Genomic DNA, 24466 nt, shown 5'->3' on the forward strand with positions numbered 1-24466 from the left:
AACCCTTTGAGGGTATCCTGACCCCCTCAGACCTTCTTTTCTTGCTCCGGCCTTTGTTATCCACTGATCTTTTATAACCTACACATCAATAATTTAAAAATATTCTTATCGCTGGGACTTTTCTGTCAAATGTTTGAAAGCCTCAGCCTCTACATGTGCTTGGTTGTTGTAGGCTACTGCTTAAGGTCACTATGTCATCAGTTTCACTCCTAAGGGAGTGTCCTCCTCTTCCATGCGTGCTTCTCGAAAGGCTGGGGCTGGAGCTGCACCGCAGGAAGGGGTATTCTCTCCCTCACCTATTGGCCTCTGTCTTTCTCTGCTCTGTGCATATCCCAGAACAGGAGGGACTTGCTATTCTACAAAAAGAAGAAATTATAGTTTGAGAAATCTTGGAAACAGTCTTATTCTGCGCAGAATATTGTGCATGGGTGGGAATCCTCAGGAGGTCCCAGGGTCCAGGTTCTTGGCATTCAGAACAAAGAATTGAATGCAAAAGCAAAGACGCATTGAAAGCAAAAGTACACACTCTGGTATAGCAGATGGACTGAGCTGTGAAGTAGCTCAGGGCCCCATCTACACAGTGGAGCTCACTGTTATTGGGCTGTGCTAATTCTCCCCCTTCTCCCCAGGCGGATTTAGGATTGATTGGTGCCTTGATTGACAGCTGAATTTGACATAATTTCTTCTCTACACTTGGGAACAGGGTGTGGCGTGGGCCAGGGAGGCTGATCTCTGCAGCTGAGCAGACAGTTTGAAGTGGAGGGCAGGCAACTGGCACCCTGACAGGGGATCTGGTGGATAGCAAGGTATCCACTGCTCTGGGTGAAGCACATTCTGTGTTCACAGGAGCTTATGATCTGGATGGGTACAAATGACAGTGCCATCAGGTGACCTCTAGTAGGTGGAGCTCCCAAAGCTCTAGGGTTTTGCGATGGGAGTATGTTGAGGGTGGGGTGTTACATCCGGGGGGATTATTTACCTTGGGTCTAGTCTGAAAATTTTTGTCATCCAAAGTAACCAGATTGAAATCCTTGGTAGGTAAAGTGGGGCTTATTTTAAACATGCCAACAGACCAGGGCCACTGATTCGGCGATCAGTCAGTCCCCGGGGCTGAGGAGTGACATCTGGCCAAGTGCTATGGCTCAGAGTCAGTTTTCTTGCTTTCTCTCATCTCAAGAAGTTCCAGAAGACGTCACTGAAGAGGTCAGGGCTATCATTATTTCCGGCCTGGGTTCCCGTGGCTCTGGACAACCCGGGGTATCAAGAGGACAAGCTGCAGCTGCTCTGGGGCTAGAACAGTCACGGTGCTCAGGGCAAGAAGCACCCGCTGACTTCCCTGCTGGGAGGCGAATCTTTTCATTCCATTGCATGTTCCTGAAGACTAGGATTTTCTGGAATGAGGGGAATTGCCTCCTACGGCCAAGAAAGCTGTGGAGGCATTTAGCAAGCAGATGAAACCTGGAGGGGAATTCTACACGTACGTGGGTGCTCACATGGTGGCATGTCCAAATGCCTGCCTGACCCTGAGCCTCTTGGGACTTATGTGCCAGAATGACAGGAACCTCTTCCCTGGACTCCAAAGCTCCCATTAGACTCAGATCTGTGATTGGAGTTAGTGTAGTGTGTCTGACCCTGTAGCAGCACACGTAATCTCTTAATTTTTCAGACCAGGCAGTGGTTTCACAGCAAGATTCCAGTCTGGATAATGGAGCAGACATGGAGGATGGGAATGGAGTGGTGTGTGTGTGTGTGTGTGTGTGTGTGTGTGTGTGTGTGTGTGGTTAGTGAGGACAGAAAGGCCAGTCAGTGGAGGGGTGATGCATCCTGGGACAGGGTGGGTAGGAGAGCACAAGAGGGCAGGGAGAGAAGCGAAAGGACACCTGGACTGAAGTCAGATTTCACCAGCGTCATCACGACGCCAATAAGTTTGAGTGTCTCTCAAAGGTGAACCGAATCTCCATCCCTTGGGAGGCTATGATGGCCACCTTTCCTCTGGGGTTTTCCTCTGTCTTAAAAAGGTTTAAGACACTGCAAAACATCAGCTGGCAGAAAAGGAGATACCTTACATAGCAGTGACCAGATGCTAGCCGTGGGGTCATGCCTTCAACACTTGGGAGGGTCTGCTGTCACCTCTGCAGTTCTCTGGTGCTCTGCATTGGAGCCAGGCTGTTATGTTGCCCCCCACCCAAGTACGGCATCAGACGCCCCTCTCAGCATGAGGCCGTGGGGCTGGGAGGCCAGGCAGGGCCTCAGCTCTGTGTATTTACCAGGTGGCAGTGGGCCTCAAAGGTCTAGGAACACAAGTACCCCCAGGCAACATCCAGGCCCCAAGCACTTCTCAGGTATCAAGACTGTGAGTATGGCTCTGCCCAGACCCTCCGTCCCTCCTCTTTATTGCCATCTCCCTCCGCCTTTCCAGGGCTTGGCTGCTTTCCTTCCTAGCTGAAGGCAGGATTCTCATCTCTTCCCTGGACCGTGTCTCTTCCAGCATATGCCAACAAAGCTCTCCTGGATAGAGTCAATGTCAATGGTGAGATTTCCCACCCTCTGTCTCTTGGTATCTTCATAAGAGCTCCAAAAGACTGAAATGACCTTGACTTAGGGAAGGGTAAATGGAAGCATGGAGGCCACATGGCTTTTCTTGATGCTGGAACTCAGGTCACATCCCCATGCCTGTTCTTTCCAGTCTCCTTTCTGTGTTGTGTGTTTACAGACTGATCTGTCCTCAGGCCATGGCTGCCACCATTGTTTCTGTGATGCTTCCTGAGTAGGGTGGGGGGCCCTGCCCTTCCTTCAACTCAAAGGGAACAGGCAGGACTGCTACTGCTCTGCTAACATGTCCTCTTCTTATAATATCAAGTGTCCTAAGTGTGCTCATCTATCCAGGTAGATTCTTAGAAAGTGATCACTGTTTGCAAATTCCTCAGTCACTTTTTTCTGGAAAGTGCTTCCCTACTCTCTCCTCTTCATTTATCCAGAAAGAACCACTCCAGTGCCTCCTCCCAATCTGTCACACACACACACACACACACACACACACACACACACACACACACACACACACAATCCAGGAAGCTTCCCCTGCTGCAACTGGACCTGCTCCATACATCTCAGCAGTGCTTAGGCACCAGGGTTAGGTGGGCCAACGCAAGGTGGCAGGTGGTCATGGTGCCATCTACTGTTGCCAGTCATTGTTTCGTTGGCCTCACAAAAAAAGGCCTCCAGCTAACTTGAGCATAGATAGGAAGTTGCAAAGCCAGGAAGCTGTTTTCATGACTGCCAAGTTCACCTCCAGCATGATCCACTTCTGCAGGCTCACAGAAGTACAGCTGATTGGCAGCACCTAAAGTCATTTCCTGAACCTGGCTGTGAAGAAGATTAGAAATTGTAGTTTTCCTCTTTCCAACCTAACCCTAAGCTCCGCCACCATAACATGTCCAGGGCAGCCGTAGGAAAACAAATGCCCAATTCCCAGGACCTACGTTACCACAGAAAGAAAGCACACCTTACTAACGTTTGACCCCGTAGGTACGAAATTCTCTAGTGAAAATGCAACATTGAAGGATCTGGTTCTGGGACATGGCAGAATGTGACTTTGAAGAATTTGCCTTTATGCAAATCATCCATCCTTTCCCATTCAGGTGATCTCCATTCTTAAGGCAGGAGGTTGGTCTCCTAAGAATTTTTTGTCATTCTAAGGAAGGTCTTATGTGGTCTTCTGGGCACCATAGTAAAGATTAGGCCAGGAAATAAGTAGGCCATGACCATCGGTGGCTTAAAATTGAAATGATTAGCGTTTATGTCTTGTTCATGCCACTGTCCCACGGGGGGTGGTGGTGGTGGGAAATTAGACTCAGGATTCTGACTGACCAAGGCTCCATCGTCAAGCTTGCTCCTATGTGTTTCTGATGAGGCAACCAGCACACTTGCTTCTGGAAGGCGGGAACAATTCCCTACCTCCCTGCTCTAACCAAAGCAGGTCACACAGCTCGCCTAACTTCAAAGAGGGGGGATGCTCAATCCTCTGGGAGGCCAAAACTAGCAGTCCCCAGAGGCAAATTCTCATCACGCTTTTCTTCAAACATGTCAGAGGGTCTCGGTCTGCCATAATCTGGTGGGCTGGGAAAGTTGTTTGGTTTCGTATAAAAATTCTGTCTGTTTTCCTTGGATTTGGAAGCAAAGTAGATAGACCCAAGAGGCTGGCCCCAGAAAGTTCCTCTGGTTTAACTTAGGTACCTATTCTCAGCCTAGGCTAACTCTGACCACCTTCCCTCCAGTTTGAAGCCATTTCTGGCTCTCAGGGGTCCCCAGGTGAATGCACCCATCCCCACCACACTTCTTCCTTGTATAACCAATGCTTTTATAAATACCTCATTTCCCCACTAGAACATGAATTCTCTGGTCTTCTAGGATGACGTTGATTTGATTCATCTGGAATTGTTCCTACTACTCAGATGAAATTAAGTAGTTTTGAATGGTTCTAGGAATAGATCTTTATATTTTCCTTCAGGGTCTTTTTTATGGGAGGTGTTCATTGTCTTTTGAATGAAAGATGTATATATGCATGTGTGTGTATGTATGTATGTATGGGTGTGTGGGCAGGTGGATGGACAGACACATTAAAGAATAAATGATGAATATGTATAAAGTCAATTTATATCTCATAAGGAGAATGAACAAGTCCATTCTTCTCAAGTTCTGATCATTCTGATGAGCCATCTCTGAGATTGGCTCTTCATAAAGAGGGGACCAAATGGGAGTAGGGATGACTGAGAACAATTGTTAACCACTCTGCAAACAGATCTTTGGTCATTATTTAGTTCTTTGGGACCAGAAACCAGTAGTGTGGGGTGATCCTGCTTCTTTGAAAATGTTTGTGGTATAGGTTGATAGTATGGGAGGAAGGAGCAACAGGACAGGAGCACCAGAGGTTCCTGTCCACAAGATATCCTTGACAAGTCTCCACCTTCCAGGTGAAATGTTCCCAGGTTGAGACATGAGATCTCAGGCTCCCAGAGTCTGGAGGGACCAGGCAACCAGAGTCAGAGGGTACCACCCAGAGTGATCAGCATCTATTTCCTCCACCTTTAAGAGAAGCCTCAAGCATCATCTCCTCTTTCCAGAGAGAGGGGGACAGAATACACATGGACTCCCCATGCCTCACAGATCCCTCCTGGGTGGAGTTTTGAAGATGAAGTGGGGGAGGCAGGGAGACATAGAAGGGCAGGAATGTGGTGTGTGTGTCCAAGTAAGGTGGGGACAGATACAGACATCCCCCTTTCCATAAAAAAAAAAAAAAAAAAAAAAAAAAAAAAAAGGCAAGAGGCATCTCCTTCCTCTGCTATTTCTTTCCCATTTTGCTGTCAGCCCAAAGCAAGGTGCCAAGGAATGGCTCCTTGCCTGGGCTTGGCACTGTGGAGTTGTGTCCAGAGGCAAGATCTCTCTGACATGGCCTTCCTTTGCTGTTCATTTCATATGAAAGAAATGTGTGTTTGCAGAAGGAAGTCCAAAGGTTTGGGAACCATCTTCACTCCAGAGGGGCAGGGAGCGGTGACCCCAACAGCTCAGCTGGGGCTGGTCACCAGACCAGAGGAGAGCAGCACCAGGCCCATGGGATGCTGTTGTGATGCTGGCTTTTAAGTAGTTCCAGTGAGCAATTCTCTCCCCAAGACGCTGCCGGGCAGCCCAAGTAAGAACCCAGCCCCACAGAATGATGCTCTGTGGTCAAGCAGGTACCAAAGGATAAATGTGCTGTATTAACATGAATACTAATGACAAATGCACTGCAGTAGTAAGCACATCATAGATACATAGAATCTTCTCTAATATAGTCTGAACATAGATATAAAATAAGTTATACTTGTTTCATTTTCCATCACAGTAGGAGCATAGGCGACAAAGTGACTGGATCAGTGGCCATGGAGCAAGCCAGGGAAGAGACCACAAGGAGGGTGTAGAACACTGAGTATGGTGGGGACTTGCCAAGGACACTGTAGAGTTCCTGGGGACCTTACAGGGAACAAGACCCCAGTCCTCTCAAATAAGTCTTCTGAGAGTCAACACAAGGTCCTGCCTGATAAGGGCTGGTGGCTGCATTTAAGCTGGGATGATTCAGGGTGGTGGGTGGGAGGCCAAGCAAGAATCAGCACTGCCAGCACCCACAGGCCAGCCTACTCTACTGCTGGCGCTGTTGGACTTCTCTGATGTTGGGAACATGGGGCACATAGCCAGAAGGCACAGTTTGCTTCTATGAGGTGACAGATGGCCAGACTGATGGCTCACAAAAAGCTGGCTAGCCCTTCTGCCTTGCCAGCCCGCTCTGGGGTGCTGCGAGGGGGCTGCGTGCCTGGCTTGCTCTCTGTGGTTTGCCATTGGGCAGCAATGCTGGGATTTACAAACATCATTGCACAGGGACAGGTCTGCAGGCCTGAGACCCTGGCTTTGAGTCCTCCCTCCATCATGTGTAACCTCTGTGAGTTTGGGAAGGTCGCCTAATCTCTTCTGAGTTTTAGGTTTTCATCTTTTCAAAGTGAATACCTAGCTGGGACATTACCGAGGGCCACAGAGAATATATAAAGTGCCTAACACAGCTCCCGGCACACATAGGCAGGACTGGATAAACTGAGGCAAACAGAACACCCAAACGTCCTAGGCCAGGAGGAAACCCGAATCTGGCAAGATCCACAGACTTGCATCACCCTGACTGCTTCTGAGTAAAAGACGACAGGATAGTATCCTTGTTTGCTCCTACCAGGTTTTTCTCTTCTCTCTCCCTCTCTGAGATTCTTTGAGATGACGTGCACGCAGAGTTCAAAGCCAGGTTTGTTGAGGAAGACAAACCTTAGGTTTGGAAAGAAGAGTGAACAGGCCAACACCTCTTACAGTCTGGGGATGCTAGGAGCTCACCTCTCCTCCCTACAGCTGTCCCTTCCCTAGCCCCTGGGTAGATTTCTTATTAGGAAGCCAAAGAGGGAAAAATAAAAGCATAGAAAATAAAGCAAATTGCCTATTAAATGTAAAGCCTTTTCCATCTGCTCAGAACCCGGGCAGCACAGAGGCACTGGGGGATCCGGGTGGGTGGCCCATCTGTGGGCCAGTGAATTGCCTCAGGTCTCTGGGGAAGGGAAGAAGGATGGGAAAGAGATGTAGAGACCCAGGCTTGCACCCTGGGACCTGGAGGCGCTGCTGTCTGTCCTTCTACCAATCCTGAGAACTTGGAGATGTGCCCAAAAGAGGATCAGCCTGGAAACATAGGGATCACCGTCCCTTCCCATGTACAGTGCAATTGTCAGTATGTGTGTGTGTGTGTGTGTGTGTGTGTGTGTGGTTACTGCTCCCATCCCTTCTCTAACACTGCCTCCGTGAGGTCCCTCCCACACATCACTCAGCAACTTTCCTCTTGGATGGGGGCAGGAGGTGGGCGGGCAGCTCATTGGGTAGCTCGTGCCCCTCCAGCTTGACCTTGATGAGGTGATTGGCCAGTGCGAACTCCTCGTCATCCAGCATGCCATCTTTGTCAATGTCGGCTAGCTTCCAGATCTTGCCCAGCACGCTGTTGGGCAGCTTGGAGCGGACCATCTCCTTCTTGGCATTAGCGCCTGTGATCTTGCCGTCCACCGGGGACAAGGTGTAGAAGATCTCATCGTACATGGGCTTGTCCCGGGCAACCACCCACTCAGCATCATCGATACCTTCCCCGGCCCCCTCCCCGTAGCCGTGCCCGAAGGGGCCATGCAGGGTGCCCTCGAATGCTCCGCCCTTCACCATCTGGACGGGCCGCTGGGTCTCCTCTTGGCGCACCAGCACCATGAGCTGGGCAATGTCGTTTGCCAGCATGTCATCCACCACCTCCAGCAGCTTGCTCTTTAGTGGCTGGAATTTGCTGAAGTCCTGGGCCTGCAGCTGGTCCTGGGAAGAGGGAGGAAGAAAGATAGAGTTAGAATGCTGGAACGTTACAGCCCTCTTGTGAGCTACATCACAAGCATCACCTACGTGAGAGGAGGAAGAGAAACCTGCCCATTGGGGCTGAGAATGAAGTTTTTCAGGAGGCAGTTTTTCAGGGATTTTAACAAATATTGGTCTGTCTGTTTATTTAGACTCCTTTTAATGTTATTCCAGAGAGTGAATCATCACGTTTCTCTTGAAGTCAGTTTTGGCTATTGTGTGGCAATGACTCTGCCACTGAGCAATGTGGACCTCTAACTTGGGTCGTACTTGAACGACAGGGACAGTGTTCTCAGACCTAGCCTCCTCCCTTACCCTCCACCCTCCCTGGCCCCGTCCTCCCAACCCCCACTGAGATAGGGAATCATATCCACCCACTTTTACTGAAGGAAAACTAAGGCATCATAATAAAACATCATAATAAAAGCCAAAGGTTAATCCCAAATCCACAGTTCTTAATCAGGGTGCTCACTGGAATTGCCTGGAGAGGTTTTTAAAGACTGCCCCACCTCGGAGGAGGATTTTGACATAGTAGGCACAGGCAGGCATGCAGATTTTGTAAAGATGCCCCCTTTGCCTTCTCATCCCACCCCCCCCATCATCAAAGAAAGATGCTCCACTTTGCACATTTTTGCAATTTTGACAGGAGCTGAGTCTAGAACACCTGCCTCCTCCTTAGCCTCTAGAGGGTGGACAGGAAGCACTGTCCTCCTGCCCTGGTCTGATCACAGCTGTCTCAGCATGCTAGGAAAAGGCCAGAGCACAGGGACAAGCACATCGAGTTCACTGTACAAAAATTCAGAAAACACCCATAGCTACATTTTAAGAGGAAGTGTGAGACGAACACTTCTCACCTCCCTTCGAGGCTGAGCTGGGGAGATGATGAGGAGCGGGGTGCGGAGGGCAGAACAGATGCTGGCTATTCTCTTGCCTTAGAGCACAGCCTCCCAGGCCCCTCCCCCACCCCAGACCCTCCTGTCTCCCAGCCTGTTCACCCCTTGGTGGGTCTGGTGGGCTCCCCAGGAGGGGTCCCAGTGTCTTCCAGTAGGAAATGGCCAGCATACCTATAGAACCAAATATCAGACTGGCAAACAAATGAGAAAGTAAAAATCATTTGTTACAAAAGTGGGGATTCTGCACATTAAAAAAGAGGTCACATGGTCTGGTTCAAGAGTCATTTTTCTAAATGTTAGAGGAGAAACAGAAGGCAGAAAGGTCCTAAGAGATGACTGAGTGAGAAACCCAGATTCCATTAAATTAATTCTGAAATGAGTGCCTGGCTCATGGTAGCTATATGAATGAATGGATCCATGGACACAGGTAGACTTGGAATGTATATTTACGTTTCTTTTTATTAGACAGAAAACTAAAAATGCCTATTTGGGATTAGTGGTATTTTGAACTTAGCCTTAAACTGAGATGCTGGTTCTCATCCTGAAGAGCAAAACAAGAATGAACATCTATTATTGATATTTCCATGGCTGCTATTTTTTGTTTTAATTGTGAAATAATTATAGACTCATAAGAAGTTGCAGGAATTGTGGTGGGTGCTTTGGGCTCACCATGTAGTGCTCCCCACTGTGACGTCTTGCCTAGTGTCTGCTGGTAGTCTAAGGTCCAGGGGCCTTGCAGTAACCTCTCTGTCTCAGCGCCCACATACAGGGGGCTTCCATAGCCTCTGTCTACAGAGGAGGAGAGAGACACAGGCTCAGAGGATCCAGTCAATATGATATGGTGGCTTCTGCTTTGACTGTGGGGGCAGCTCCTGTTTTTCTACCTGTAACCTATGTGAACACTAAACTTGAAAAACACTGAGACCTCAACTTCCTTTTCTGTAGAAGGCAAACAAAAATGCCTCCTTCTGGGGACTGCTTTGGTGAAAACCCTGAGAAATCATGAGCAAAGGCCCCTGGTTCAAGGTAGGTGCCTGCAGTGCCCCCAAGATGGCAGGCTCCCTGCCTCTCCCTGGTGAGTCCTGAATTGCTCCCAATGGGGAGCAACTAAAGGCCTGGAGAACTTTAGTCAGGCGACTTGTCCCATTACAAAGGAGATGGTAGTGATGTCAAGCCTGTGGTGGACACAGCTGGGGAAGGTCTTAAACTTTAGATGACAGCCCCTACACATCCCTCACACATCTGTGCCCCGGGTGGGGGTTGGGCTCTGTTTCTCCCCAGGTTCCAATGTGTCGCCTGCTGTGTGGTGATAGTGCAGTAGGGAGGGCAGGTCTGGGTCTCCTCCCTGTCTTCTGGTTCTGACTCACTTCCCTCTGGAGCTCTGAGGGTAGCTCCTCCTACTCCACTACCACCTCACGTGATATTGTCCCTTGTCCTAGAGCCCCTGACCCTCGTTACCTGCATCCTTTTCAGGTTGGGGAAATCCCCGGGTGAGATCTGATGCTCCCGCTCAATGCGGCCATAAATCTCAGCCAGGTTGTTCACCAGCTCCTTCTTCTTGTTGTCCTTCCCAAACACCGAGGGCATCTCCTTCTTCAGAGAGCTGATGATGTAGGCGTGAACCTGACAACCAGGGTCAGAGGGCATCAAGACCCGGGAATACTGCCTCTTGGGGTTTCTCTCCCTCCACCTCTTCTCACGAGCCCCTCCCTCCTCCTCCTCTCCTCTGAAATCATTTCTCCCCTGACCCTCTTGCAGTGCTAGGCTGGGCAAGGTGGATGTGGGGAAGCAAAGGTCAAGGCAGTGATGGGGTGGAATGCTGAGGACTCCGGCAGAGCACTTAGGGCACCAGTGCTGTGACTGGGCCTTTACGTTCTTTGTTCCACTCTCTTCTCCAGTGACCTTCGTTTAATAGAAGTGGAAAGAGGAGGAGAGAGTAAAGGCCTGGACACGGCTGCTGATCACACAGGTGGTAAACATGGAGTTGACCTCCAGCCTGGCCTTTGACCTGGAGCCTGCAGCCACAACCGCCCCATTTTCCTGCCTCCAGGGTAGAGTTGTACAGCTGAAACTCCTGGAGCGGTGGCCTTGGACACTCTCAGGCAGGAAGTAGCCCAGGTGTTGCAGGCCACAAGCCTCAGCTCTTGCAGCTGACCCCCCAAACTCATGGCCCCACCCATGCTGTCAGCTCCCCAGTGGGGGCCTCACCTTGGCCAGCCTGGCTCTCTTGATGAGGTCATTGAGTTTGCGCAGGGCGGCATTTCGTGGCAAACTCTGGATATCCCTGAACAGGTCCTGCTCCTCGGCCTCAAAGAGCTTCCGATTGTCAGGGATGAGGAGCGGGTGGGACCAGAAGGAGCCGATGTAGACCCGGATCACCTCTGGGGTGTTCACGATCTTCCCCAGGGACCACATGAGGGCCCCGTACACCCGCATCAGCTGCTGCGTCTCGATCTGGTCGGCCTTGTTCAGCACCACCCGCATCTTGTCCTCGTGGTTCTTGAGGGCCTTGATGACTTCTGAGAACTCATCGGAGATGTCCAGCTTGTGGGCATCAAAGAGCAAGATGATGCGGTCCACCCGCTCGGCGAACCATTCAAGGACCGCTGCAAAGTCATACCCTGCGAGCAGACAGAAGTCAGGTGAGGGGCCCTGGAGCATGGCGGTGAGGAGGGGCATCAGGGGCGGTAGGAAAAGCATGGTCTTGGGAGTCAGATCTGAGTTCAGATCCTGACTCCTCCGCATTGTAACTGTTTGGCCTTGAGTAAGTTGCTCAGTGTGCCAACTGTCTTTTCATCTAAAAAATGGGCAGAATATGTGTTAGGGTTTGGGTCTGGAATGTCCCTTGAAAGCTCATGAGTTGAAAGCATCCTCCCCAGTGCGGCAGGTTCACGGGTGGGCTTTGAGGCAGTGATTGGATCCTGAGAGCTGTACCCTCATCAGTGGATTAATCCACTTGATGGATTAATAATATGAATGGAATACTGTTTGATAACTGTGGGTGGGTGGGTGGATATGGGGGGAGGCAGTAGGTCATTGGGGTTGTCGTACCCTTGGAGACTAAATTTTGTCCCTGGCTCCTCTCTCTTTCTCTCTGCTCCATGGCTGCCATGAGCTGAGCTTTCCCCTGCCATGCCCTTCCGCCATATTTCTGCCTTGGAGTCCACTGACCATGGACTGAGACCTCTAGAAACAGTAAGCCAAAATCTTTCCTTCTCCAAGTTGTTCTTGTCAGGCATTTTAGTCACAGCAACAAAAAGCTGACTAACAGAATGTAGTATCTAATTAATAGAATGACGAGGATTAAATACACTAAGCCCAGCCCAAAGCAGATTCTTAGTAAATGGTAGATATTATTGTAAACACCGCCAATCCCATAAAGAATACTGACAATCCAGCTCTTCTATTCTTGCTTATTGCATTTGGCAGCCAGAGTTCCTGCTGGAAAAAGAACTCCAGATATCTAATTTGATTAAAGACTCAGAAATTCTTTACATAGTTCCCCCAAAACAAAGCAGAAAGTGTAAGTTACTGATGATGGTTCAGACCACATCCATTACTGGCCTGGAAGACATCTGAGATCTAACAGCTCTAACAGCGTATGCCTTGTTCTCAGCCCAGGCTCCTGAGGTTACCTCGCCCTGAGCTGCTTCATGTCCCACTGATTCCGGAGCCCCACAGCCCTTGCTGTGCTCAACTCCAAGTCATCATGGATCTGGGATAGGTCCGAGGGAGAGGCTGTCCCAAGTTCATATATTCGTTGTATACTTAGAGCTGGAAGAGGCCTTAGCTCTATAACCCTCCTCCGTGAAACGGGGGTGACAGATGAAGAAGGGAGGCTAAGGGGTCAGGGTCTTATTCAGAGGTCCACAGCTCTCGATGAGGATGGGAGTGCTGGGCCTTCCTGTCCAAGTCTGAGCAGGGCTCCAGGGCCTCCTTCTGCCACTTCCCTCCGGCAGCCTCTGGCACCAGGGCAGGGGCTTTCCTGGGGTTCTGCTGTGACTAACAGTCCTGGCTCCTATCTGCACAGGGTTACTAGGGGATACACCCTGGGGACCAAAAACTCTTTGCCACTATTGTGCAGGAAATCAAGCCATTAAGGGAAATGCCATTAGTCCCTGCTTTGCCTCACAGAGGGAGGCCAAAGATCAGGCAAGGCCATTAGGAAAATGCCTTGTGATTGAATCAGAGGTAGGAACCTCTGATGGTCTGTTTGGGATCCTCAACTGGAACCCAATCAGAATCCCCTGCAGGACTTGTTAAAATCCAGGTGGCCTGATCCCACCCCACCAGTGATCTGGGGTGGGCATTTCTTCTTCTTCTTTCTTTTCCTTTCTCTTCATTTCTCTCTATTCCCTTCCTCCTTCCCCCCCCCCCCCCTCTCTCCCTTTTTCTTCAGTACCAGGAATTGAACTCAGGGGCCCTTACCCACTGAGCCACATTCCCAGTCCTTTCTTGTGTTTTATTTAGAGACAGGGTCTCACTGAGTTGCTTAGGGCCTTGCTAAGTTGCTGAGGCTGGCCTCAAACTTGCGATCCTTCTTCCTCAGCCTCTGGAACAGCTGGGATTACAGGCGTGGGCCACCACGCCTGGCCTGGGGTAGGCATTTCAACTAGTTCCCAGGAGGTGCTGCTGCCTCTGGTCACGAAGCCCTCTGAGAACCACTGGTCTTGACAATGACGATAGCTCCTGCTGATATAGCACTCGCGAGGCGCCCAGCACTGCTCTAAGTGCTTTACAATCATTGACTCCTTAAACCTCAAAGTGAGGTCATTAGTAATGAATAACTAATATCAGACCCATTTTTTAAATGAGTACCCAGAGCCACAAGAAGGTAAAGTAACCTGTCCAGACTCACCTGGCTAGCAGGTGGTGGGGCTGGGACCCAAATCCTGGGGATGTGGCTCCAGACAGTGCTCTCAGCTGCCACCCTGACCTGGCTTTTGGAGGCTGCTGTGTCGGCAGCCATAGACTTGGATGGCAGGGGCGGGGGAATGAGGATGCATGGGGCAGGCCTGGGTGGTGGGGGCTGTGTGTCAGAGGCATTTCCTACCTGCGACACCTTCTGAATGCCCTGAGACATACTTAGGGCGTGCTGAAGCATTACCTTGGGGTACGGGATGGACTTAGTGTGCACAGGACAGCCTGCTGCCCCAAAAGCCCCAAAAGATTCCCCAGTGCTGTAAGGGAAACAAAGGAGTGCAAGGACCCTCTTGGTCGTCGCCCCGCCTTCCGCTCTCCAGTCTTGGGGGTGACTGCTTCCAGGCACTATCATCCCCAAGCTCTGCCACCGCTCAGTCAACTCAGGGTTCCTCTCTCCCTGCTCCGGGAGGGTAAATCCACAAGGCCCGGAGGCGCTTAGAGAACAATGGTCCAACTCCCCGATTTAAAAATAGGGGAACTGAGGCTCAGAGAGGGGAAGAGCAGGCCCAGCATCTTCTAAGTACCACTGCAGGAAGGCCCCTGCCCAGTGCAGGCCCGTGTAAGCTAGACTCAGCCTTTTCCTCCAGGAGAGGTGTCCCCTTGCTGAGGGGCAAGGCCCCGGAAAATGCCTCAGAGCCACTGCAGCTGGTGACCAGCTGGGGGCTTTATCAGTCCCACCTCAGAAATGTCTGGCACCAGCTCTGCAAGGCTCAGTGACGCCCAGGGACGGGGACCCCAGCTCTCCAAGTTCAATGCTAGCTCTAGCTGGCAAGTTCCTGCCATGACCTCACTTCACCCTCCCCACACTCTCTGAGGAAGACAAGAGAGGGGCCGCATCCTCATTTCCAGAGCAGAGAGCTGAGACTTGGGGAAGAGGGAGTCAAACAGCTGGAGAGAGGTGGCTGGGCTGGAGCTGGGCACAGGGCACGCAGCACCTTGAGGCAGCCTTTCCACACCTGCCTCACTCTCCCCTGAACAAAGACCCAGGCACGGCTCTGCAGAGCCCGTGGGGCCAGGCCCTCCTGTTCCAGGCGCACTGCAGCCTGCTCCCCTCTCTCCTCCAAGAGCAGCAGGGCGGCCCACCTCCCAAGGCAGTCCCCTCAGAGCCAGTGGAAAGAAGGGCAGAGGGTTCAGAAAAGCAGGGCCACCTGGTCCTCCTGCCTCAACCTCCACCCTGCTGAAAACAGGTCCCAGGTTTGTGGCCCCGGTGCCTAGAGCCGGTCGGCTCTGCCCTGGGTGGCAGGTGGGAAGGGCAGTGGGCTCGGAGCCTCTGCATTCTGCTGGCACTTGTTCCCCAACCCTGACACGGATTTTAGTGGTGGCAGTGGCAGGGCAGGACACAGGGAGGGGCCATGGGAAGAGCCTGCTGCTGTTCCCTCCCACCTGTCCAGCAGATCTCGCCCTCAGCACCGGGCTAAGGCAGACAGAGTGGGCCCTTACCTGATGAGGAAATGGAGGCTCACAGAGGGGGAGGCCCCTGGCCACACGGCAGTGGGGGTCAGAGCCAGGACCTAGGTGTCCAACCTCAGGCCCAGCACTGTAAACCACCCTTCATGGGGCTGGGGACGGCAAAGGCACAGAGAGTCTGCAGAGATGGGGAGGAGAGGCTGGGCCCCTCCAAGCTGGCCCTAGACCCTGATGACAGGCATATGCGAGGAGGCTGTGTCTATGGGGAAGGGGATCCCTGCCACCTGGCTGTCCCTGCTGTGTGACGGGAGGGAAGGAGCGCCTGAACCAGCTGGGTCAGGGCCCCTTGGGGGTCTCTTGGCACTCTCGTGCCTGCCTGTCCTCTGCTCGCTCCATGGAAGCTGGGCATGGCAGGGGAAGCCCCCTCCCTCTTGGTTGCCCTCTGCCCAGTGCAGAGCCTGGCACAGGCCAGGTGCTCCATCAGTGTTTGCTGAACAGAACTGAGACAGGAGCCCCGTTCTGCATCTACGTCTGGGAGACAGTGAACGCGTCATCTCTGGGCTTTGTTTCTCTGGTTTTAAATTAGAATACACCAGTGCCTTGGTCACAGGGTTGTTGTGAGGATCAAATCAAAGAAGAGGATGCTGGAGGGACTGCTTAGCTGTGACAAGGGTCACAGCTGCCTCCTTTATTAAGAACTCCTCTATAGCAGTTCCCATGAGATGGGAGTCATCAGAAGAGCACTGGCCTGGGTGAGCCCACCCCTAGTTTCTGCTTGGTCATTAACGTGCTGTGTGTTCCTGGGCAAGCAGCTTCCCCTCTCTGATCCCTGATCTCTTTGCTTGTCAAATGGGGGCCTGGGCTGGATGATCACTGACTTCCTTTCTTGGTTTATAATTCTCTGCTTCTAAGACTACAGGAGAGAGGATGGGAGCACAGTGGGAGGGATGGAGATCAGACACAAGGATGCCTTTGCCGGCATGGTGAGAAAAGGCTGGCGGCTGCTGCCTTAGCGCTATCAGCATCCTCTGAAGTCTGCTTCTATGTGAGGCAGGTGGTGGCTTCAGGAGCCCTTTCTATGATTTTGTAAGGTCTCCTATTCATCCTCCCACTTTTGCAAATTGTGCGAGCTCTGGAAAGCTCTTATGGAATGAACAACAGTGAGGCCAAGAACCTTCTCCCCAGGGAGGCTGTGAAGACCGGAGAACGAAGCCGCGGCTCTTGGGGTCCCACTGAGGTATGCTGACTGCTCCTGGCTGATCCGAGCCTGTGGGGCCTCTGGATAGATATTCAGTTGCTTCCTTGACCTGGATTTATGTGCATAACTGGACATGGAGGCATCTCAAAGGCACAGACTGGACCCCATGAGGAAAGGGGCACAGGATTAGCTCTCCTGTTGACTTTCCCTGTGATCTTGGGTAAGCCTGAACCTCAATTTTCTTAGCTAAAAAATGAGGATAACAACAATTGGCTGAATAAGGAATCTGTGGCAGAGCCATGGAAACAAGATCTGACAGTGGAGGCAGGAGTGGACGTCATTTGGAGATGGCCCTAAAGTCCAGGGTGGACGATGTGCCCGGTGGCAGGCCCCCTCCCTCTCCTCGGTCCCAGGAATGGCTCTGAGACTGGTAATAGCTGCTCTGGAGCACCTGCAGCAGCCCAGGTTCATGCGACATGGATCATGGGGCGAGGATACTGAGGACACAAGCTGCCCTGCCTGGAATTCCTCCTAGTGAGCCTGCTGGCTCCAAGAGCTGAGGGCAGGCTCCACGATGGAAACTGGGCAGCCCACAGGGATCTCTGGCTCACCATCCAGGCTCTGGAGGACTGGAAGGCATTTCTAAGTAATGCCAGGCAGGAGGAAATCAATGAGACAGACCCAATAAGCAAGGCAACTCCTTGATCACCCGGTGGCTTCCTTTATGGTCTGAGATGCAGGGCGGGGTACAGACGAGGCAGCTCCTTCTATGCACTTTCAGCCACACAACCGACCTCATGTGGTCCCCAAAACTCTCTGTATGCCAGGAGGTGAACAGATCACCCCAGCTCTTACAGAGGAGGGAGTAGGGACAGAGAAGTCAGGGGTTTGCTGAAACTCACAAAGCTGGGCAGCCAAGTCCAGCCTGGAATCCAGATCCACATTCTGTTAACTCACAGCCTAGTGTGAGCCTAGAGCTCAGAGGACCGAGCTCTCCAACCAGACACTCATGGTGGGGACATAACCATCCCATCCTCCCAGCTGCCAAATCTGTCAAGATTTGGGGTATTTTAGCAAAAGTGAAAACAAGTCAGCTATCTCCAAAATGTGGGAAGAAGACAACAGGGAATGAATGCCACACAGGATGCCTCCTGGAGGTGACCACAAGGAGGGGTCTGAGCAGATGTGTCATAGACCTCCAGACAACCACAGAGCCTTTTGCCAGGCCTCTGGAAGGGGGTTGGGGCTCTGCTGCTCTTCCCGGGCATGTGAATGGCACGCAGGCATGGATTTGCCAGCACATAGTCAGGGAAGCCCCAGGGGGTGCCAAGGGCCGATCCAGCTCCAGTGAGGCACCGGGGACCAGCCTGCATCTGAGGCTGAGGATCCACATGAGATGCCCCACGGTCTGAGTCCTGAAGCCCTCCAGAGGAAACTCACAGAGAAGTTTCTCTCATTCCTCCCCCCCCATGAAGGCAAGGGGCTGAAAAGGAGGAGACCAGGTTTCCCACTCCAGTCATGTGACCCTGGCACAGCTGTTACCTGCTCTGGGCTTGCTGAGCTCACCCGCACAAGAAGACACCTGCTGGGAGGAGCATCCAGCTGTGCAGTCTGGGATATGAGCTCAAAGCTCCAGGGGCGACTTTTCTAGGGTGGGGCTGGTGGGAATTTCTAGCCTAGAAGCAGCCAGGAAATGTGGTTCCCAAGTGTGAGGACTGGCAGCCTTCTGGAGCCCTCCCACTTCAGCTGCGTCCTTGCTTCTTCCTGGTAATGTGCCCAGGCAGGGCACATCCGGTCACTTCCAGGAACTGCTGCCCTGCCTGCCTCTCTTGCCCAACCCAGTGCATCTTCCTCCAGAGACAGGTGCTGGGCCGGAACCTCCCAGACTGGCTTCTGGGATGCCCCTGGCTTCCCTGCACAAGACGCGTGCCCTCCCCCAGCCCCAGAAAAAGCGGCCACACCCCAAGCAGGGACCACACTTTCCCTGGGGTCCCCGTGTCCCTAGGCCTTGGGATCCCTTGGGAGCTGCTCACTTTCCAGAACTGTGTTTCGGGGCTGTCTTGGCACTGATGTTCCTTGCTGGTGAGACCAGCCTTGTGCCAGCCTGAGGCTTGGGGAGTGCCACATGGGCCGAATTTCAGGTTCTATGCAACCCTCTCGCAGGGCCTGGATTGCAGGATCATCCACAGGGCTCTGGCCCGTCCTGTGCTGGCCAGAGGAAGGGACAAAGCGCCAAATCTGCTCTGAGGTCAAATCCAGAGATCCAGGAGGTCCAGGCAAGAAACCCTGACAAAGCAAGATTGGTCCTGAGAACACACTGTGCACTTGTGGGGAGGAGGGGGCCTGAGTTGGGGGAGGATGGGGATGCGAGTGTGGGTGGGTGTGCAGGGAGCCAGGGGGAGGGTCTGTGTGTGCACGTTTGCACCGGAACTCTGGGTTCTGTGGCCGGTAGTGAGGAAGGATGGGCGGGGCTCTGCACACTGGAAACTTTCCCCCTCTGGGCTGACCCTGATAACCGAGGGTGTCCGAGGCCTGCCCTTGACTCCAGCCGCAGGGTGCTGAGGTCAGCGCCACCCCAGGCTGGCAATGCAGTGCTGCGGCCACTGCCAGCTCCTGTTTCCACCACAGCCTGCTTTTGCCAGCAGTTGCATTTACAGTCTGGGCTCAGGAGGGCAGAGAGCACACTGGCCTGCACAGCCACGCCTAGGACCATTGCTTCTCCCAGAGGTGAGCTGCCTGCCTGGTGCTTAATCAGCGTAGGAGGGAGGTGATAAGAAGCACAGGCAAGAACTTCAATACCCAATTTATGTATGCGGCCACTGGGGTCCAAAGACAAAGGCAGGAGAGAAGGTAGAGGAACAGGAGAAAAATAGAATGGGATAGGAACTGAAGAACGCAGGACTCCCCCAGAGCAGGGCTGCTGCATCCAGCTGCACAGTCTGTGCACTGTACAAGGGCAAGGGAGATGGTTCACACTGGGTTTGTAGAATGGGAGGCCCCAGATGGTGGGCAAGGAGGGAAGAAGGGAGCTCACGATGATCCAGAGCTCTGAGGTCGTGTTTCCATTATGGTCTGTAGACCTCACAAGAAAGCTATGTGATGCATGTCATCACCCCTGCCACTCACGAGGACCCTGGGGCTCAGAGAGAAAATGTGACCTATTGAGATCCACAGCGTTCTAAAGCACAGAATTCTGAACCCCTAGTTCAGTGTCCGTGGGGTCCTCTCTGGCCCTACCTGAGGCTGCAGTGGCCACACCCTGACTTGAGAGGTGTTGGTTCTCACGGGCTTCTGTGAAGGGACATGGCTGCCCTGTGAAATGGTAAATCCCCTTTAGACCTAAACTCAACCCAGATGAGCCACTTGGGGGCAGGGACGGGGCTGGCTAGGAGGGAGGGACAGAGAATCACCCAAGCTGCCCTTCTGAAGGACAGGGAACCCAATGCATATGGGCAGGAGGGAGGGGAGGGAGGGGCCCCCCTCTCCAGAGCAGAGTTCCATAGCTTCACACCAGCTCCCCCACCTCCACCGCACAGCCTGGAATTAGGGGACCAGGGAACCCAGGCTCTCCAGACCCTTCCACAGGTGACACCATGAAGTCCCAGCATTCAAAGGCCAGCACTTACAGGAACTTACAGGGAACAAGTCCCCTCCTGACTCAGCTCCTTCCTTCCCCTCTGTGTGTGTTGTGGCGGGGGCTTTCCTGCTCAGGACTCTCCGCACCCTCCCCTGCTCACTGCAGGATGAACTGCCCCTCAAGGACCCACAGGGTTAGCTGGCCGAGCTCCTCAGCAGGCTGTCACCTGGAGGCCTCTCCAGCTCTTTCCTCTCTACTTCAGCCGAGTTGGCTTTGCCCTTTCACACAGCCATGGTGTACCCCAAAAAGCTGAGCTTGCCCTGCACCTGCCTTCATCTGAAGAGAGCTGCTTTCTTCAGAGAAGAAGCCCAGGCGGCTCACAGGAGTGCTAGACAGAAGCCCAGTTCTGGGCCAAGGGCCTGCACCTCCGTACACAGTTGCAGAAGCACTTGCCTGTCACCCTGACTTTCCTCTCAGGACCCTGGGGTGAGCACATGCTGGCCCAGGCAGGCTGTGAAGGAGTTTCTGGGTCCCCACGATGGTGGCACAGATATAGACAGGGTAGAGCTGCATCTGCTCTAGGTAGAGCCAGGGAGCACACAGAGCTAAGGCACATGCAACTGGGACGCAGATGTCACTGAGGAGAATCCTGGCCACTTCCCAAAGAAAGCAGCCAGTCCAAAGCTGTCCATTCCGGGGCTGATTTCCGGGTGCTGATTTGGTTTCCATCCCAGCTCGCAGCTCATGTACGGGGATGGGTGTGGTGCAGAGGCTTGCCTTGCCAGAGAAACGACATGTGACACAGAAAGGGTAGGGGCCACCCAGGGCACACAGCAAACGTGACAGGAGACGGGTGGGAAGCCCAGGGCAGGGTGTTTTTTTTTTTTCCCCTACATCAATTTCTAGTATTTTTGAGCTAGAAAAGTCGAGTTGGTGCTGACAGTGGTGACGGTGACGACCACAAGGTGTAGAACCTCATGTTTCCTGGACACCGGCGAGGTGCCAGGCAGTCATTTTCACCTGCATTCTTATTATTATGTTTTAAATCCTCCAACAACCCTAGAAGACAAATTTCAACTGAAGTAAAGATAAAGAAACCAGGCCACTCTGCCAAGACAGGACAGAGGCGGGTTTAGGACCTGCCAGTTGGTCCTGACGTTCTGTCTCCTTCCGACCGTGCTGGTGACCTTCCTTCACGAGCAATTACCCCGTATCTCCCTGCCCTGAACAGTTCTCCACGCCTTTCACACACCGGTTCCCTCCTCCAACAACCTTCGCACGCTGTCCCCCTGTGCTACAGTGTCCGTCCTGGTCAGCTGGGCTGAAGTTCACCTCCGTGCAGTGGCTTCGTTTCCGGCCCCTGCAGAGCTGCAGGCGCTGGAGAAGCTGGACTAGGTGCTGTGTGGAGAATTCATAATCTCCCTGAGTAAGGCGGATACTGACTTTCTATTTTACAGATGAGAAGACTGAAATCGATTGTCTCCTCAGCTCCATGGGACCTGAATTCATCCGCTGGCCCCTGCCTAGGGCTGCCCCATGTGAAATGGCCAGGCCCAGCATATCAGGACTGGCCCGCCGAGGGACCGCAAGGCCCTGGGTGCTTTTCTTCTGATAGGGAAGAGCAAACACTGCGGAACATATCAGAAGGTGCCACACCGCCTGGAGTCAACACCCACCTGGCCTCTCGCTTACCTCTGCTGATCCTCTGCTTCTCCCCAGAGAGGATCCCAGGTGTGTCGATGACACTGATGCTCTCCAGCACAGCATTGGGCAGCTGGGCACACACGAACCTGCATGGGTGAGGGGAAGGCCTCAGAGAGCCACTCGGGCACCTCCCAGGACTCGGATGCAGGAGTCCATCAGATCGCCTGTCTCTCCCACAGGCGCAGCAGCTGTGTGCTGAAGGGTTTCTGTTCCCCCGCCGTGGGCCTGCTCAGTACCAGCGGACCTAGAGGCTGAGCTCCAATTCTCTTGTCTCTGTTCATCTCCTGTTTCAGTCAAATGCTACCTGGCCAATAGGGCTACTCCATGGTGACAGCCCATCCCCATGTGTGACCTGATTCTTGTGGCGCCAACTTTAGCTGGGCCTTGGTCAGCCACCTCTTTCCTTGAGTGGCTTCACTTAGCTTGGCCCACTCTCAGACCCACAGCTTCTTTAAATGGCCAATCAGAAGACCAGAGCACTGCCTCCTCTTTGTAAGGGGCCCTTAAAGATGGGGCAGGTGGGACTACAGAGTCTGCAGTCAATGAGTGGGATCCCTCTCCTAACCCACCCAGTGGCGGTCCCTATGCCTCCTGAATATGTCCTCATTTGTGAACTCTACCCTGTGCAAGACAGTTCGTGGGTGTCACCAGGCAGAAGACTAGACTGCATCTTGGAAGATCCAAGGCAGACAGGTGGCTTCCAGAGAGGTTTCCCTAGAGGATGCAGCACTGGGACAAGCCTTGAAGGATAGGTGGCACCACCCAGGAACATTTATCTGGGCAGCTAAAATGCTACCCAACTGCCACACATTGCTCTTGGGCATCAGCTGGGCCTTACTCAGGAGGGGCAGGGGAGCAGGAGCTGCCTGGGGGCATGGATGGCTCAGTAGCTTGGAGAAGTGGAACTGAAGTCTCCGGCACGGCACCTGGTGCAGGATGCAGTGAAACTGGCAGCGCAAGAGGGCTCCCCTGGTCCCTGCTGTCCTTTCAGAGGATGAAGCTGGCAGACCCTTGTTAGCCTGATCAGCCACCAGCTCCTGGAGAAAGTTCCAGAGCTCACAAAGTCATCGGCCTGCAGTCGTGGGCCCTGCATGGAGCTACGTTCTTATATGCCTTCCTGCTTGGGGTTTCTGCTCTCTCTAGTTTCCTCTGCCTGGAATGTCCCTTCTTTTCCCCTTTCAGTGTCACTTCACCTGTCATTTCAATGTTCATGCCAAATGCCAACTTTCCCGCAAAGGCCTGTCAGCTGGATTATCCCCTGGCCCTCTGAATGCCTGATCCACTGGGTCTGCTTGCCCTGTCCCATAGTCCTGGCAGAGCTGACTCACGGCTCCTGCAGGGGCCTGGTGTCTTTTGGAATAAACCATGAATTCCATCCTTAGAAAGCACCCGGGAGGGAGACAGGGACCAGCCCTCGGTATGGCCACTTGCTCATGTTCCTGCTTGCAGTGTGCCTGTCCAGGCAGGCAGTGCCCAGGCCTCTCTGGCCATGCAGGATCTGCCTGACTCTGCTTCCTGAGGCTGAACAGTCTAATCATGGAAACCCCAGATTTCAAGAGAGATTCCACAGCTCTTAACAGTGTTCATCTAGATGAACAAGTTACTCTTTTCATAAACCTTCATATATTTTCTCTCTAAATTCCTCTGAAGAATACTTTGAATTATACTTTTATGGTTAAAAAAAAAAAAAAAAAGAGAAAGTTCAGCAAGGCCCATAATAAATATAACGGTACCCTCTTCCCCATCCTCCTCCCCTGACAGTTCCACTACCTACATGTAAACAATCAAGGAACTACTCCATAGGGTTTTTATTTTTCTCTTGGATTTTCTTGACCTAACATTGGCAAGACGAGATAGAAGCACAGGGAATTTACAATTTGCATTCTATCCTTTTATCCATGCAGACAGTAAGACTGCAAGAAGTTAAGAGTCTTCACTCCCACCCACCCCACCCTGCCTGGTTTCCATATGTCTAACCACAGGTGTTAGGGTTAGGATGTGAGGTGTCCCCCAAAAGCTCACGTGTGAGGCAATGTGAGAGGGTTCAGAGAGGAAAGGATTGGGTTGTGAGAGCCTTAACCCGCCCATCAGTGAATCAATCACCTGATGGGATTAATTGAGTGGTAGCTGAAGGAAGGTAGGGTATGGGTGAAAAAGGTGGGGCATTGGGGGCAGGGCTTTGGGGTGCATATTTGTATCTGGTGGTGGAGTCTCTCTCTCTCTCTGCTTCCTGATCATCATGTGAGCTGCTTTTCTCTACTACGCTCTTTCATCATGATGTTCTGCCTCACCTCTAGCCCCAAGTAATGGAGCCTCCTGTCCATGGATTGAGACCTCTGAAACCATGAGCCCCCAGATAAACTTTTCCTCCTCTGTAATCGTGTTGGTCATAGCAGTGAAAAATCTGAGTACAACAACAGGGTTGGTGACGCCAGCTGGTCTGATTAATGACAGAAAGGGCCTTTTGCTCTCAGAGGGACTCAGCACCTGACATACATAATAGACTATATGCTATATCATATAACACCATATGCTATTGTCATTATAAGCACACTTACCCAGAATGGGGTTACCCACTAACCCTGCACTCATCCTTCCCATGATCACAATTGCCTCTTGCATGTCCAGCATTTTCTCCCCTCTGGCCTGGGGTCTAGCCCCTCATCTCTGCCTTCAGATGCATGGTGCTCCTGAGCTCACTCAGAGTCACTCACTTCAAACTCGAATTCGTCACGCTCTTTCCAGATGTCCTACCTCGGTTCACCACGGCTGCCTCATTTCTCTTTGTCAGGCTTATCCTGCCTCCGTCCATTACTGTGT

General features: G+C 52.5%; 1 protein-coding gene across 1 annotated transcript in view; it reads right to left on the reverse strand.

Annotated features, from left to right (window-relative positions):
• Window positions 1–5733: 5733 nt before the first annotated feature.
• Window positions 5734–24466, reverse strand: part of EHD3 (EH domain containing 3) — a 30907-nt gene continuing 12174 nt past the window's right edge. The window contains exons 3-6 of the mRNA XM_079110070.1: window positions 21635–21732; window positions 11046–11458; window positions 10296–10460; window positions 5734–7908 (exon numbers count right to left, since the gene is read on the reverse strand). Of these exons, the coding sequence (XP_078966196.1) occupies window positions 7381–7908; window positions 10296–10460; window positions 11046–11458; window positions 21635–21732 (1204 nt within the window). The 3' untranslated portion in view covers window positions 5734–7380. The remainder of the gene's footprint in view (window positions 7909–10295; window positions 10461–11045; window positions 11459–21634; window positions 21733–24466) is intronic.

This window comes from Sciurus vulgaris (assembly GCF_902686455.1).
Source record: "Sciurus vulgaris genome assembly, chromosome: 14".
NCBI classification, from domain to species: domain Eukaryota; kingdom Metazoa; phylum Chordata; class Mammalia; order Rodentia; family Sciuridae; genus Sciurus; species Sciurus vulgaris.